The sequence below is a fragment of the Struthio camelus genome, chromosome Z (assembly GCF_040807025.1).
Source record: "Struthio camelus isolate bStrCam1 chromosome Z, bStrCam1.hap1, whole genome shotgun sequence".
NCBI classification, from domain to species: domain Eukaryota; kingdom Metazoa; phylum Chordata; class Aves; order Struthioniformes; family Struthionidae; genus Struthio; species Struthio camelus.
The window spans coordinates 78,622,316-78,638,590 of record NC_090982.1 but is presented as its reverse complement, the minus strand read 5'-3'; the positions used below and the strand labels follow the sequence as shown (position 1 = coordinate 78,638,590).

At 64.3% G+C, this 16,275-nt stretch overlaps 2 protein-coding genes across 3 annotated transcripts; one reads left to right on the top strand and one right to left on the bottom strand.

Annotated features, from left to right (window-relative positions):
• Positions 1-1,251: 1,251 nt before the first annotated feature.
• Positions 1,252-5,846, bottom strand: LOC138064408 (sigma non-opioid intracellular receptor 1). The gene is made up of 4 exons (XM_068926775.1): positions 5,688-5,846; positions 4,907-5,107; positions 3,582-3,674; positions 1,252-3,210 (listed from the first exon to the last, which is right to left on the bottom strand). The coding sequence occupies exons 1-4, from the start codon at positions 5,833-5,835 to the stop codon at positions 2,984-2,986; spliced, it is 669 nt and encodes a 222-aa protein (XP_068782876.1). The 5' UTR covers positions 5,836-5,846; the 3' UTR covers positions 1,252-2,983.
• A 350-nt stretch (positions 5,847-6,196) lies between these two features.
• LOC104152021 (galactose-1-phosphate uridylyltransferase-like) lies at positions 6,197-12,792 on the top strand. 2 transcript variants are annotated; one of them, XM_068926773.1, is made up of 11 exons: positions 6,197-6,269; positions 6,599-6,768; positions 6,935-7,010; positions 7,115-7,163; positions 7,289-7,418; positions 7,650-7,706; positions 8,400-8,522; positions 8,721-8,853; positions 9,548-9,631; positions 10,135-10,289; positions 10,409-12,792. In XM_068926773.1, the coding sequence occupies exons 1-11, from the start codon at positions 6,209-6,211 to the stop codon at positions 10,475-10,477; spliced, it is 1,107 nt and encodes a 368-aa protein (XP_068782874.1). In that variant the 5' UTR covers positions 6,197-6,208; the 3' UTR covers positions 10,478-12,792. The 2 variants fall into 2 exon arrangements, with proteins under 2 accessions (XP_068782874.1, XP_068782875.1); XM_068926774.1 differs by lacking the exon at positions 6,599-6,768 and having other exon boundaries at positions 6,224-6,269.
• Positions 12,793-16,275: the final 3,483 nt, after the last annotated feature.

Genomic DNA, 16,275 nt, shown 5'->3' with positions numbered 1-16,275 from the left:
ATATTCCTCGGCAGGCCTCCTGCTAAACCCGCGGGGCTGGAGCTCGGGCTGCGGGGCCGCAGGGGCTGGCGGCCCCACTGGGCTGCTTGCGCGCACGCACGCCCTGCGCCTACGCCCTGCGCTTACCTCCCGTGCCCTTTCGGCACGGATGTGCGCGGCCCTGCCGTGGTCCGTGCAGCCGGTCCCGGCCATGCGCACCTGTGTGCATGCGTGCACGTGCTTGGGGGGGTGCGTGTGCGTCCGGTTATCCTGCTGTCCACACGCTCGCGGCCCACCTTGTCCCAGCCCCGGAGGTCACTGCCTCGTTGCGCTCCTTATGGGGACACCGCAGCGGAGCAGCATCCCGGGCTCACGCCCGTGACGGCACCCACCAGCGTGGCACAGCCATCGGCATCAGCCACGGGGCAGATGGGGAAGGCGGTGACAGCCACGTCACCGTGGGGGGGCCGTCAAAGCAGATAGGGAGAGTTCGTGGCTCGGGCTGAAAATGTAGGGTCTAGCCCAGCCAGAACGGCTCAGCTCTTACCATTTGGGTCCATTTCCCCCTCCTTGAGTCTGCCCCTTCCTCAGGGTCAGTTTGGACACGGACCAAAGTGGCCCGACCTGGGAAATACTAAGTGCCTCTGAACTCATCCCCGAGGAGCCCCTCAAGTCCCCTCCAATATGCACATTTTTTCCAGTGTGCTTTGCCCAAAAGGCCTTGTCACACGGCAAGGCTGCTTAGGACGAACAGCTCACTACACCTGGGTCCATCACAAATGCAGTCAGAGCATCGCCCAGGGATGTACGCCAGGGGGAGGCCCCAAACCGGCCCCCAGTCAGGCACATCTACACTGCCAGCTGGCATCGGCCACTCTGCCATGGGCACTGTCCCCCGAAGGACGGAGCTTCCCAGGCTCCTGGGTCCCCAGTGGAAACACAGCCGTGAGGGCTAGCTAAGGCTTTCAGGCCTGAGCAGCTGCGGTGGAAAGAGTAACAGCACCATCTCCTGCCGGCTTCTGGGAGCGGAGACGGACCCGATCCTGCCCAGCACCCAACACCTCCCGGCTCCTACGGCCCAGGGCAGGACCTGCTGCAGGGGCTCAGTCAGGCACCTGGCTGGGCTGGTGGGGGGACGCTGAGCTCTTCCCAGCCACCAAGGGCACCCCTTGCTCAAATGCTGAGCCAGGAGCATCTGGACTGACCTAGCGCCAGTCCTGCACCGCAGGGAGCCCAGCACGCTCCAGAGACTCTCCCAAGAACCCAAACCGGTCAGATGAACATGTTTATTACTGACATCTTTTCTCGGGTGGCTAGTTTAGAAGTAGCCCATGTGCGGGGCTGCTGGTTGGCGGGACGAGGGTGGTCTGAGGAGCAGGAGGAGGGACATGCTACAGGCCTGGTGGCCGGGGTGGACACGTTACTTTGGGAACTGCACTGAGGTTAAAGCCCTCCACCAAGCAGCGAGCCCAGGACCTGGCACCCTGCATGGGCTGCGGGCACGAGGACTGCGAGTGGGGCGTCCGCACCCCCCGGCAGGGCTGAGGGAGCGTGGCCAGCTCGGAGCAAGGCCAGGCTCTGGCTGCCGGCAGGAGGGGATGCTCAGAGTGGCTTTCACAGGGCGCCCAGCACCTCTTCCTGCGTTTCAGTGAAAAACCTGCCGTGGCAGCCACTACGGACAGACCACGGGCTGGAGAAGGGATGAACCCCTGCAAACAGCCTAGTGGCGAGCAGCGAGTGGAGCTGGGGTGCAGCCGAGGGGGGCCCAGCGTTCCCGGTTGCCTGCCCTGCTTGCTCCCTCCACAGCTGGGACCCCCGCGTGCCACGGGGCCGTTCCCAGGCTGCTCGGGCCAAGCGGGGAGCAGGGTTGCTGTTCCCCCGGCAGGCCTCCAGCCAGCGCCTGCTTCAACCCACTACTTAGAGATGGAGGCAGCAGGGATGGGAGATCCGGGGACTTGGGGGCTCAGGTTTCTCAGCTGGGGGAAGTGTTCAGAGGGGTGAGATCCTGTCCTGAGCTAATATAGAGGTCTGGGTGTCCACAGCACTTCCCGGCTGGTGCTCCCCAGCACCTGCAGACACTATATATATGCATAGCCTGGAGGCCACCGCAGAATGGGCTCTCAGTTAAGGCGACAGACGGTGGCTCTCCCCCTTTGGAGGAATGGATGGGGGTGGGGGTCAGGGGAAAGGGAAACTCTTCCAGCCTCTGCCCCCCAGGGCAACTTGCATACTGGGAGCAGGTACCTGAACTGGGACAGACCTCCAGCACAGAGGCCAGGCATCCCCCGGCTGTCTGGGGGTCCCAGTGCAGAGCGGCCCATGGCCTGTGCCAAGGGGACACTGTGTGCTGCCAAAACGTATCAGCTGGGATCTGAGCCACTGAGAGGAGCTGCCAGCTGGATACACCGCTCTCTGCGCTGACCGCAGCGTGGGGCAGCCTGCCAGCTCAGGAGGGAGACAGGGAAACTCACAGCGTCCCTTTACGTCAGGTGCTGCCCACAGAGACGTGTCTCTGGACAGCTTTCCCTACCCTGAGAGGGATGGTGCAGCCTGGCTTACACCAGCATGGTCTTCCTTACGTCTTGGGAGCTGTGGAAAGTTCGTGGAGCCAGGGGGCAGCCAGGCCCAGCTCCTCTGAGAGCACACAGGGGTCTTTATATCTTGCAAGGCCACTCTAGTGCAAGGCAGCTGTCCCTGGAGGATGGAAAAGCAAGATAAGGCTCTGCACTAAAAGAGGACAGACAAGTAGGAAAGAGAACTCGTGATCTGCATTGCTGTGACTCTGCCACGGTCCATCTGTCCTGGCACCCACTTGCACAGGGTGCTACAGGCTCAGTGCTCAGTTGAGCTGGCACACGGGAAAGGACAGAGTGAGAGGGGAGAGGCACAGGGGATCTGTTGCCTCTGCTAGAGCCTCGTCCTGGGGAGTTGGAAGAGGAGGAGGGAGGAAGGCTAGGAGAAGAGGAGCCAGCTCTGCCTTGCAGAGCACCCCGGCGAGCCGGGCTTAGCAAGCCATGGTGCTGAAGAAGGCATTGGCTTCCAAGAGCAGGCCCTTGGCGTAGACCCGCAGGGTGTAAAAGAGGGTGACAAAGTCCTGAGTGCTGAAGAGGGTGTCAGCCAGGGCAAAGGCGAGCGTGGAGGGGATGAAGCCTCGGCCGTACTCCACCATCCAGGTGCCCGCACTCCACTGCACGGACGTGGCCTCTCCCGCCTGGTGCACGATGGTGTCCCCTGCCAACACACAGGTGCGGTGTTGATCCCAGCGGTGGGTGGTGCTCCCAGATCGTGCCCAAACAGGGGAGGTGAAGAGGAACCCTGAAGCTGTAGTGTAGAGCACCCTGACCTGCGCACCCCATGCCGGGTTTGCCTTCAAACCCTCCCCAGCCTTGCTCACTGGGGCTAACCCAACTGGCACCCACTAAGGTGCTGGGATGGGCTCAGGGGTTATGAAGCCCCCATCCTGAGCTCTGGGCTTTTGCCAGCTGGAAGGAGGAGGCTCATATAGCAGCGGAGGATCAGGCCACAGAGCAGCTGTGCCCCGGCACTGTGGATATAGACAGGCACGTGTGCAGCCCGCAGGGCACTGCAGTTCCTGGGCTTACCTGGATAGTAGATCTCACTTCTGGTGGTTCCCTCTTTCCACTGCCGGAAGGTCCCCGAGATGACGGTGTCAGAGATATCCGCCCAGTACCGACCTGAGAGAGGACGGACAGCATCGACTCAGTGCGTGCCTGGCCAGGGCCCCCGAGGGCATGGGGACAGCTCGGTGACTGAGATCAGAGCCAAGAAGAAGCCCTCCAGTGGGGAAGGACACCAGCTCTATGGCCTCAGTGCAGCCTGGGCAAGCACCGAAGCGCGTGGACCAGGACTGGTACCTGGCTCCCTGTGTAACCGGTCACATCCCAACAGCCTGAGCTGCTCAGTATCTTTAGGCGCCCTTTGTTCCCAGAGCATTTTGGCATCGGCTCCCTCAGGAAGCGGTGGGGAGACGAGATGCCTGCCTCTGCCTGTCAGTTGGACACGGAGAGTCCTGGCTGCCCAAAACACCATGAACTGGGACCTGGCTCGGCTGCTGTGGAGGCAGCAGCTGCAGGACAGCATTGCGCGGTGTGAGCGAGGCTGCTGCAGGGGCTGCTCCCTCGCAGCTGCCCACGGCGGAGGGGTGGCAGAGTCACCCCGAGCCTCAGCCTGCTGGAGCCTGGGAAAGGCTCCACTGGAGCCAGGGCTTATTTAGAAACACTCTTGTCAAGGCTCTGCCCAGCGAGGGTTGGCTGCGAGCAGAACCTGCCAGGACATCTGGGACAAAGGATGCCCACGTGCCACTACTGAATCGCCGGCTACTGTGCAATTGCCCTACTGACCTCTTCCCACGAACTGGGCTGAAGCGCCAGCAGTTGCCAAGGCTGCGTGAAGGCGCAGAGTCTCAGCAAACACGGACTCTGTCCTGGCGGCCAACCTCCCGTCCCTGTCTGCAGCAGCTCCGTGCCACGTCCGGCACGGGCAGCGAGAGGGGCTCCTTCGCTACAGCGAACTCAGCGTCCTTGACGGTCAGCCCCTCCGAGGCTGGCCGCAGCTCGGCGGTGACAGTCTCTCGACCCAGCCACTGTGACGCTGTTAACGGGGGCCCTGCGGAAACGAAACCGAGCCGCCCCAGCAGCCTCCGCGGTATGAGCTGGCCGCAGCCGTGCTAGCTGAGCGCTTTGACTCTCGGGCCACGTCGCGGTGGCTGAGCTGCGACCGGGAGCGGAGGGGACAGCACAGCTCTGCTCTGCCAAGGTCTCACGGTGCCCTTGGTGCACCCGGGCCTGGGCGTCCAGGCCTGAACGCGCGTCCCCCCCGCCCCGAGCTTGCTTGCAGGCACGAGGCAAAAAGAGCTCAGATACCCAGCCCCTTCCTCGTGGGGCCGGGCCCCCCCGAGCCCGCTTACCCGAGTGGCCGCCGGTGTCGACGGCTGTGCCGAAGAGCAGCACGTACTCGGTGAGCGAGGCGTGCAGGAGGCACATGGAGCCCATCCAGCCGCCCGCGTTCACGAACACCCACTGCAGGTCCTCGTCCGGCAGGATGTGGCCCGGGTGCTTCTTCCGCAGCTCCACGATGATCTTGGAGAAAGCCAGCTCGTGGTCCAGCCCTGCAGCACCCGGGGAGCACCGTGAGGCCCTGCCAGGCCTCCTTCCCCCCACCGAGGGGAGATGTCGCCTCTCCCCAGCCCTCCGGCACCGCGACGCCACGGACCGGGACGGCGGACGAGGACGTGCTGCCCAGCCCGGCCCCAGCACCGGGCGGCCCCCGCTGCTCCCAGGCCCACCAGCATCCTGCTCCCGGTACCGGCTCCCCGGTCCCTCCTTCATCCCGCCCCCCCCCCCCGGTACCGGCTCCCCGGTCCCTCCTTCATCCCGCCCCCCCGCCCGGTACCGGCTCCCCGGTCCCTCCTTCATCCCGCCCCCCCCCCCGGTACCGGCTCCCCGGTCCCTCCTTCATCCCGCCCCCCCCTCCCGGTACCGGCTCCCCGGTCCCTCCTTCATCCCGCTCCCCCCCTCCCTCCGGCCCGGACTCCCGTTTCCCTGGTTCCCCCCTGATCCCGCTCCCACTCTCCCGGTTCCTCGCTCCCTCCCGCCCCCCAGTCCCGCTCCCCCGCCGCCAGCCGCCCGCGCCCGCCGGGCCCCGCCGCCCGCTCGGGCCTGCCCCGCCTCGGCGGCCCCGTGCGGTACCGGCGTGGTGCCGGGCGAGCTGGGCGATCTCGGCCGCCTGGAACTCGTAGCGCTTGGCGGCGAGCCAGGCCCGCAGCCCCTGCAGCACCAGCGCCAGGGCGCCCAGCGCCAGCCCGGCCCGCAGCGCCCGCGGCCCCGGCACCCCCATGCCGCCGCCGCCGCCGCGCGAGCCCGGCGCGCGGGCCTCCGCCACCGCCCGGGGGGCGGGGCCGGGGGCGGGGCCGGTCGCGCTGGGGCCGGGCGTCACCGCCCGGGGGCGGGGATGAGGGCGGGGCCGGCGGGGCCGGGGTGGGTATTGCAGCCCTGGGGGCGGGGCTGGGGCCGGGCGTCACCGCCGCGGGGGCGGGGTTGGGGCGGGTGTCACCGCCGAGGGGGCGGGGCTGGCAGGGCCGGGGCGGGTAGCGCAGGCCTGGGGGCGGGGCTGGGGGCGGGTATCATCGCCGCGTGGGCGGGGCTGGGGGCGGGGCCGGCAGGGCCGGGGCGGGTATCGCAGCCCTGGGGGCGTGGCCAGGGGCGTGGCCATGAGAGCCGGGGCGGGGCCGCGCAGCGCTATGGAGGCGGCCGGGTGCTTCCGGGCCAGCGGTAGGGCCGGGGGCGCCCGGGTCTGCGGCCCCCCCCGCCCCGCCTGCCCGGGGGGAAGCGCTGCTGCCGCCGCCTCGGGTGGGGCGAGGCGGAAAGGGGGGAGCGGGGCCGGGGGCAGCGGCCTGGGGGGCAGCCTGCACCCCCCCCCCCGGGTTACCTCGTGTTGGCCTGTGGCTAGCGAGTCCGGCCCTTGGGCTAGCAGAAGTTTGCCCCGTCCCCGAGCCAGGCTGCCCGGGGAGGGTGGGGGGGCGGAGGGAGCGGCGGCCGGCCGAGGCCGTGACGGCAGCCGTCCCGCCTTCACGCCTCGGTCCTCTCTTCCCCCCGCGCAGAGCACCAGCACGCTCGCTACAACCCGCTGCGGGCCGACTGGGTGCTGGTGTCGGCCCACCGCGTCCGGCGGCCCTGGCAGGGGCAGCTGGAGAAGCCGCCCGCCGAGGACGTGGCCCGCTGGGACCCGAGCAACCCGCTGTGCCCCGGCGCCGCCCGGGCCAACGGCGAGGTACCCGCCGGGCCGCTCTCGCGGCAGCCCCGCTCGTCCCCTCACCCCGGGGGTGGCAGCGGCGGCCCCCCGTGGGCGCCGGGGCGGGGAGGGGGACGGCGACCACGGCTCTCGGGACGGGCTGCGTCCGCCTGCCCCCGTGACGCCGGCCTCCGGCCCCGCGCAGGTGAACCCCCGGTACGAGAGCACGTTCGTCTTCAGCAACGACTTCCCCGCGCTGCGGCCGGACGCCCCCGAGCCCGGTAAGGTCGCGCGCGTGCGAGCAGGCCTGCGGCGGCCGCGGGTCGGGGCGAGGGACGGCCGGGGCTCGGCCGCCTCTTCCTCTCCCCTCTCTGTCCGTCCGCAGGCGGCGGCGACCACCCCTTGTTCCGGACGGCGGCGGCCCGGGGAGCGTGGTGAGTCCAGCTCGCCGCTCCAGGGGTTCGGTCCAAGCGGCGACGTCGGCCGAGACCCGGGGTCGGGGGGCGAGCCCCGGGTGCCCCCCACCGCCTCCCCAGCCCCGCGCCTCTCTCCTCCGCAGCAAGGTGATGTGCTTCCACCCCTGGTCGGACCTGACGCTGCCCCTCATGTCGCCGGCCGAGATCCGGGCCGTGGTCGACGAGTGGGCCGAGCTCGCGGCCGAGCTGGGTGCCACCTACCCCTGGGTGCAGGTGTGTCCCCGCCGCGGTTCGGGACCCTCGGCTCTGCCGTGCTGAGCCCTCCCGGGTGGGTGCGGAGCCGGGACCCCCGAGGCTCTGCCCTCGTATGGGCTCCGTTCCTGGTCCGTTGGGGACCCCGAGGCAGTCGGAGGGGGCTGGGCTCAGCCCAGCCCTTTTCACGAAGCTGAGGGGGGACCCAGGTGTCCGGCGCTGACCTGCTCGCCTGCGCGCCTTGTTCTGCAGATCTTCGAGAACAAGGGAGCCATGATGGGCTGTTCCAACCCTCATCCCCACTGCCAGGTGAGGGCTGAGCCCGGCTGTCCCCTGGGCGACCTGCTTCAACTGGGAGTCCCCCCCGGCTGACCCCGCAGCAGCAAACCCTCGCGGAAGATGCGAACGCCAGTCCTCCCCTGAACCGAGTGCCTGGGCCCAAAGCGACCCCAGCCCTTTCTGCGGGGCGGACCCCTTCCTCCATGCCTGTCCGGCCACCTCCTCTCTTGGAGACTGTCCCTTGCGGCTGCCACGTGTCCGGCTATCCGCCTGGTGGCAGCACGGGCCTGCAAATGGGGAGCTGGGCTCGGGCAGCCCTGTGTACCAGGGGGTATCAGAGCCCCTTGCTGGGGTGGGGGGCATGGCCAGATTCCCCCCAGCTTGACTGGGGGGGGGCTGTGACCTGAGCCCGGAGCAGCTGGACGAGGAGGGTCTGCGGAGCTCCCTGTTCATCCTGGTGCTTCCAGCCGTGCCTCAAGTTGTCCTTTGTGCTTCAGGCCCTGTCCTTGGAGGGACAGGAAGGCCTTTTGCTCCATGTATTTTGTGGTGGCCCCCGTCTGTCCCCAAGCAGTGGGAGAGCGAGGGGGTCCTGAACTGGGGATGGGCTGTGGGTCTCTGTGGGCTGGGAGATGGGGCAGGCTCCATTGGGCACAGGTGGGCAAGATCTCACTGGGGAGAGGGGGCGGATAACTGTGTCCTTGTGCCCTGCCTCCCTCCTCCCAGATCTGGGCCAGCAGTTTCCTCCCGAATGAGGCCCAGCTGGAAGAGCGGACCCAACGGGAGTACCTGAGCCAGCATGGCGTGCCCATGCTGCTGGAGTACGCCGAGCAGGAGGCTCGCAGGAAGGTGAGGATGGGTCTGCTGTGCCTTCCCTTGAGAGGTTGGAGCATGGGAGTGTGCTGGGGGGGGGAGACAGGATGGGGCCCCCAGCCCTTCCAGCTCCCAACAGCAGGTCGTGTGGGAACTGGGAGTGTGTGAGCCCAGGGCTGGGGTCCCTGGAGTGACGGGCTTGCACATGGCTCCCTCGAGTGGCGTGTCTTGCAGGAGCGGCTGGTGGTGGAGAACGCGGACTGGCTGGTCGTGGTGCCCTACTGGGCCACGTGGCCTTTCGAGACCCTGCTGCTGCCCCGCCGTCACGTCTGTCGCCTGCAGGACCTCCGTGAGGGCGAGAGGGACAGTGAGTGGCTTCGCACCCCGTAACTCTGCTCTGCCTGGTTGGGGACGGTGTGATCCCCTCTCTCTGGCCAAGGAGAGACCTGTGGCAAAGCTAGGACTCCTGGGCCCTTTGGGCTCAGCAAAGGGATGGCTCCTAAGAGGAAGCTCCTCTCCAGCACCAGCCAGGCTGCTGGGAATCCCTGTGGGGAGCAGGACTGGGTGTGGGGTGGGCAGGGGTCAGCTTGGTGGGAGACGGGCTCCCTACTTGTTATCCTCTGGGCCGGCAGGTATGCCCGTCCCGTCTGCCCTCCCCGGCACAGTGCAGGGGGGGACAGACCCACGTGTCCGGGATCTGACCACGCCAGTGCGGGACCGAGATTCTTTTCTGGAGTGATGAAACACATAGTGCCCAATACTCTTGCAATGCTGGCTGATCAGAAATGGGTGCTCCTCTGGCCTCGTTGCTCGGACACCGTGTGTCCGAATATGTGGGGAGGGAAGCAGGTGGCCAGCATGCCGCCTGCATCTCTCCTGCTGTCGCTGATGTCCCTGGCCAGCTCGGATGGCAGCTCACTGTGGCGGTGCTGCCCAGGGAGGGGTGCCCTGGGTAAACGCCCCCAGCCTGGTGGACTGCCTGGTGCTGCCTGCCCTCCGGGCCGCGAGGAGAAGCAGGATGGGCAGCTCGAGGTGTGACTACCCTAACGCTTCCATTGCAGGCCTGGCGTCCATCATGCAGAGGCTTCTCATCAAGTATGACAACCTCTTTGAAATCTCCTTCCCCTACTCCATGGGCTGGCATGGTGAGTGGCTGGGTTGGGGGTGCTGGATAGACCTGGAACCATCTCATTCACCCCATGGTGCCTGTTTGCTCCTGGCAGGGGATCAAACCCACTGCTTGGGCCAGGCTTGGTTTGCTCAGTGTTGCTGAGCGCGGAAAACCGGGGCTCCTGGGTTCCCTCTGCATCGTGAGAAGTGGAGAGGATGCGATGGTTAGTGGGGAGGCTGAGCATCCAGCAGTGCTGGGGAGTGGGATACAGCTGTGGGGAGGGTGTACAGACCACCCTGCCTCAGTTTCCCCTACTCATGTAGTTGACTATCTGGGGGGCTCTGAGCGCCAGGGTTACAGGGGCACAGGAGCTGCCTGGCTGTTTCTCTCGGTGCCCAGAAGGCTGTGACGCTTGTGCAGTTTGGGTTTTCAGCATGGGGCTGGATTGCTGTGTCCTCTGTGTCACTGTCCCCTCCACAGTGGGGCAGGGAGCCTGGCAGGGCCTGGTCTCACGCACAGCACTTGCACCCCTGGCAGGAGCCCCCACGGGCCCTCACCTGGAGGAGGACTGTGGGCACTGGCAGCTCCATGCCCACTATTACCCACCCCTGCTCCGCTCCGCCACCGTCCGCAAGTTCATGGTCGGCTACGAGATGCTCGCCCAGGCGCAGAGAGACCTCACCCCGGAGCAGGTGAGCGCAGCTGGGGTTGGTGGAGTGGGTAGGAAGGGCGCGTTCCCAGGGGCCGCGGTGACCTGTGCCGGGGCCGTCCCTGGGATCTGCCTGTCTGACCCTCGTGCTCTGCCCCGCAGGCTGCCGAGCGCCTGAGGAACCTCCCCGAAGTGCACTACAAGCGGAGGCCCAAGGAGGAGGCATCGTGACGAGGAGCAGTGGAGTTGTCCCTTGGCTTTGCTCAGCAGGGCCAGGGAGAGGAGTCTCTGGGTAGCAGGGAGAGCTAGGCTGAGGCTTGTGAACTCGCTTCACTTGTGAGCCCTCCAGTTTCCTTGCTGAGGCACCTTCTCCTGAGCCTTGCCACAGCTGGGCCTCACTTGTGGGCCAATTTTGCCTGCTGGTGTACAGGTAACCCCTGTCCTAATCCTGCTGCATCCATGTGCAGGCGATACCATTCCCGCTGTCTCCTTCCTCATCCCAGGTTGCGTCTTCCTGTCTCCAAAGAGTGCTGTTATCAGCACTGAAGGGCTTACCCTCCTCTCAAACCTGTCTCTTACTAGTGGAGCTGGGAATGATGCTGGTGGGTTTGCCTGCCCCAGGGAGGAGCGCAGCCCCTCTGTCCAATAAAACCCGTAAGCAAAGTGCTTCTGCCTGTGGCCTGCTGGCTCTTGGCCCTTCATGGGAGGGTACAGCTGTGTGGGGGGGCTCTTACCCCAGCTGCCGTCGGGAGGAATAACGCTGGGGGCTGCAAAGGAGATGCCAGATAGCCCCATGCCACTTGCTGCTGTTTCTGGCTCTGCACTGCCTCTTCTTCCTCCCTGGGGGGAGCTCTGAGCCTGTCCCTGAGAGCTGCAGGCTCAGGGAGGAGCTGACAGCGGGGAGGTGTTTCTGCCGCTCAAGGTCTACCCATGCCCTCCTAGGAGAGGGCTGAGGCCTGGCAAACTTGCTGCATGGAAACTGCTGGCTGTGGCTCCCTGGCTGCACAGAGGCTGAGCACGCAGATCCCCTGCTGCGGGGCAGGGCTGAGCCACAGGGCTGCTCCTCTTCCTCTTCTCTGCCTGGGGCCACGGGTTGGCCGTGGTCCTCCTCCTGCCTGCTGCGGGCCAGCAGGTACTGCGGGTGCTGTACGGGGCTGCAGGAGCTGATGGGATGCAGCAGAGGGCTGGATCTTCCCTGAGTCCAAGAGGGATGCAGGTGGGTCCAGCTCAGCTCACCGTGCTGCCAGCCCCTCTGTGCCCACCCCGTGCGGCCGGGGGACCAGCAGCCTGGCTGTTGGGCTGGAGGGATGCTGCAAACAGCTCTGTGATCTCTGCTTCCCCCTTGCAGCCCCTTCCCTTCGCTCCTGGGGCTGGGGAAAACCCTGGGGCCTTGCAGGGGTTGGTCCCGGGCAGTGATGCAACCGGGCTGGCACCGGGGCCGATTTGGAGGGAGCGGGTAGGCAGCCTTGGGGGTGTGCCCTGGTGGGGACGCTCGTCGCGCGGTGCTGGGTGCTGAGCACCATCTGCCGTCGCGTTCTCATGCAACTCTTTTTTGATTTGTCATCAAAGAGCCATTCTCTTAACTCCCTGATGAGGCCTGTATTATTGCAAAGTCTGTAATTGGTCTCCTGGGGGCTAGAAATATCTTGCAAGGAGGTGAATGTTCTTCTCAGGATTCATTCGCCACCTGCTAAACAACGACTTCTGGCAAGTGCTGCTTCCCCCTCCCCAGGTCTGTGCGTTGCTCCCGTATCGCTGCCCCGTGGGGTTGGGATTGGAGACGGGTCGGGACAGCGTGCGGCTCCGGGGGAGCTCGGAGCCGGGCTGGATGCGGGTGCTGGGCCCCCTCCTCCCGTGCTCGTGATGTCCCCGTCCCCGAGCCAGGCCCATCGCCTGGCCTGCGGCTGTCCGAGCCCTTTCCCAGCGTCGCGGGGAAGCCGCGGTCCCGCGAGACGGCGGTGGGCAGCAGCGCGCGGACCTGGTAGCTCACGGGGTGACTCTCGAGCTCGGAGCCGTCGTTCAGCCCGGGGACAGGAGGAAGGGAGACGCCCCAGCTCGGAGCCAGGCCTTTTGCCAACTCTCTTATTCCTTCCCGGGACAGCCGGTGCCTGTGCAAGGTCTGAGAGCTGGGAACCGCAGGGCTCTGTCACCATCTCGTCTGCAGTCGCCATCTCTTCACGAGCACGTTCGCCACGCACCGGCCTCGGATTTGCTTGGCTTTCCCCAGGGCCTGGAAAAGCGACAGCGAATTGGCTTAAATATGTGAATGCAGATTGGGGTAATTAACCACCGAACCGGTTGTAACGAAGCTAGTCATCTCTTCCTGCACGCATAGTTAGCTCTGATTTAATAGGCCACCGGCTCCGCGCCTGGCCCGCGTCGCGTCAGCTCAGAGCCGTAAACGAAACTCGCAATAAGTCAAGCGGTATTAAACTTTACAGTCGCCGTCTTTAAAGACGAGACACTTTCTCTAATAAATCCGAACAAGTGGGATTGTAAATATCAAGGCAGGATCCATATTGCTTAATTAAACAGTGCCTAATGAACAGCCTGTTTGTTGCCTTGTGATTTAGGATGAAACCTAGGGAGACGGTGTGTGCCGAGGAGCGCGGATGCCCGCGCGGGGCTGCCGTTCCTGCCAGGTAGTGGCTGCTGGAAATTAGCTGCTGCTGCAATAGCTCCGAGCTGGGGTAAGTGGTGTGTGGGTTATCTCTTATTTTTATTTTTATTTTTTTTCACATCAGGAAACATTTTTGGAAAACTTCAGAGGTGAAGTCACCTGTAGCCTCAGGCCTGGGAGGAGGAGAAGGACAGGGATACGGCCCGGCTCTCCCAGGAAGCCGGCAGCAGCTGTGGGAGCTGGACTGAGCTTCCCCCTGTTCTCTGCGACAGGCGACAGATCCACCTCTGCTTGCCTGGGTATTGTTAGCTTGTGTGCGAGGGGGTGGGAAAGCCCAAGAGGAAGAGACGGAGCAGTTTCTCTAGGCCCGGGAAGGTGAGGGTGGCTCGTGTCTGCAGGAGTCGGGACTGAGCCGGTGCAGACGGAGCAAACAGCGGCTGTGGCTCTGCGGCTGGGGTGCAAATGCATTGCAATGCGCAGGAACCATCACTGCCTTGCGATAGGGCCCCGAAGCCTTTTATATTTCGGTAGTTAAAATGCTGCTGTACTCCCGAAAAAAAAAAAAAAAGGTGGAGGAGTAATTTATGGGGAAGAGATTGAAAGTGTCTGGTCCGGCGTGGGATAGCAGAGTGGCTGGAAGGGAGCCGTCCCCTCGCTCGTGGCCTGGCAGCATTGAAGGGAAACTGAGGCTGCCAATGCTCAATGCCCCAGGAGGGGAACTGGCTGCATGTCCCCTGCCCTGTACTGTGACAGCAGGGTCGCCGCTGTCCTGAACCTCAGGAGCCCTCTTGCCTCCAACAGGGCTTTTCGGGAAGCCCGAAGCTACACTGCTTTTTAGTTGTGGAGAGCTTGTTCAAGATCTCCAACACCTGCACCAATGTGCTGGGCTGAGGTTTCAGCCCAGGAAGCAATACTTGCCACTTAGCAATACCCAATACCTAATACCCAGCCTCATCGTCTCAACAGGAAGACCTCTCCTGCACCAGTTCCCCTGAGTGCGGCAGTGTCCCAGCCTGGAGCCAGCTGCATGGAAAACTGTTGAGTTTAGGCCAGAAAAGCCACCTTCCATCTTCTGCCCCTTCTTCTCTGCTGTATGTGCTCCCTTCCCGGCACCACCGCCAGGGCAAGAAGGAGGGATGGGGGCACAGGGATGGTGTGCGGTGTGAACAGGGCTGCAAGCACGCATGTGGCACAGTGCAAATGCTGCGGCTGTGCTCCAAGCACTACCCCTCCAGGGTCCAGCTGGTGCTGCTCTGCTCCTGGCCGCACATCAAACTGGGTTTCATACGGGCAAGTCCATCCTCTGAAGTCCCGATGCTGGACCGCTCCAGGAGGGAAAGAGGAGGGCAACCAGAAGGTGACAGGGAGAGCGAGGGCGAACTGAGTGAAGGAGCAAAGCTCCAGCTGAAGCTTTTTGGTGGCTGCCCTCTGGCACGGAGTTAACGCATTAAAAACACATCGAGATCCCATGGAGACGTTTGCTCTCGCTGTGGCATGTTAGAAGAGCTGTGAGGGATTAGGAAAGGGCGGTGGTGCTTCAGTGCTGGCTTCCAGAGCTGAGTCGGCGTGTTGGCACGTCCCGCGCTCTGCAAGGAGCAAGGTATTAGCCCAGTGGGGATGCGGAGATTTAGAGCCACTTGAGGAGGGATGGACAGAAATTTAGTCTCATTTTCATCTGATTTTCTGATGCTGCTGAGGCAAATGGGTCAGGCTATGAACGGAAGTGGTTTTCCCATTGCTGCTGGAGCCTTGGATCGACTGAAGGGAAAAATGAAACACACCCTGGGCTGCAGGACTGCCCGTCTCCATCGTCTCTCGTGTCAGGCGGGAGGAGGCTTGTGCCATGGGTGGGTGTCAAGTGATAAAGGTGAGTGGTAAAGTCAGACTGCTTCAGTCTCAGCCCAGTCCCTTCTGCGAGAATTAGTTACCAGGCAGACGCCAGAGGACTCCTGACCGGGCGCGTGGGGACCAGCCCCTCCTGGGAGAAAAAACCTCTCGTCCGGAGGAGAACAAAGTCTAGTAAAGCACCCTCGGCAAAAGCAGCCCTTCTGCCCGAGCAGGTTGGGGTGGGATGTGTGGGTTGGTGGAGGACGTTTTGGGGCATACGGGGTGCCAGGACACAGCACTGAGAGCAGCAAGGCTCAGTTGAGGGTAAGGACGTGGTCCTGACACGGACCAGGCATTGCACCGTCCGTCCAGCTGGAGACCTGCTTTTGGGACCTGCCAGGGACGGGATGCCTTTGGCGAGGAGCTCTGGCAGGACGGACAGTGCTGAGCCCAGTGGACAGATGCGTGCACCACATCTGGCAACCAGCATCGCCCAAAGGTCTTGCTCCTGCGTGCTGGGAGACCCAGCGCAGCGCCGGCTCCGACGCTGACTCGCTCCGCGGCCAGGGGTGAGTCTCGCAACCTCTGGGTGAGACGAAGCTCCCAGCCCGGCACGTTCGTCACCTTTGGCTACGTGTGCATGTCCTAAGCACCCGCCAAAGCATGTGCGCGAAGGAGCGAGGGAGCTGCAGCCCTGGCACAGACCTCCTGAGCCCTAAACCCAAGCCACCGCCGCCTGCCCCCTCCCTTTGCTCCCCGCAGAAGCCGCCGCTGAAGGCAAGGACGTGCAGCCCTGTGCCTCTGCGCCTCGTGATCCCGGCTCCGAAATGCCCGCGGGACCCCTTCCAGGGCAGATGAAACAATAAATACTGAGCAAAGGGCGTTAATCCGTAACGAGAGCGTTTTAATAAGAAAAAAAGGAATTAGTGTAGGGCTGCTGGCTGCTGCCAAACTCCGGTTTTACTGTCCCTCCCGGTACTGGCTTTACGGCTGTCATTTCATTCCAGTTTTACTGTTGTTTTTGCCCTTATCTCTTAGTTTCTCCTTGGCTGCTGCCGCCTGTGCTTGAATGGGCCTTTCAGGGACGAAGCCACTGAATTTCCCCCGTCCTGGCTCCAGTGTGCTAGCCGCAGATAAGTTGCCTGCCTTCCACGTCCCAACGTTTCCCTTGCGGCTTGCGTTCCAAACTGACCCCGTTTTCCTTCCTCCTCCCGACCTGGGCTGCCTTCAGCTCCTCCAGATCTTGGTGTAGCCTCTGCAGCTCTGGGTTTTTCTCTTTCCCTGGCCAAATTTGAGGTGTGGGGTGCAGGACTCCCCCCAGCCAGGGCTCGGCAACGTGCCGGGGAGCCTCCTGCGCTGAGCACGGGGACGCGGCCGGGCAGGGGACGGAGGCCCCAGCGGTGGGCAGAGGACAACCACGGGGCTCAGCGCCAGCCGCATCGCGCTGGCTTCTCCGTGAAAGACACGGCTGGGCACTTAAGGCAAAAAAAAAAAAAAAAAAAAAAAGCCAATTACAAATGTTTAGCAGATGCAAAGCACTCTTGTGCCCGGCAGCAGGCGGCTCTGCGTTGCGGGGAGAGCT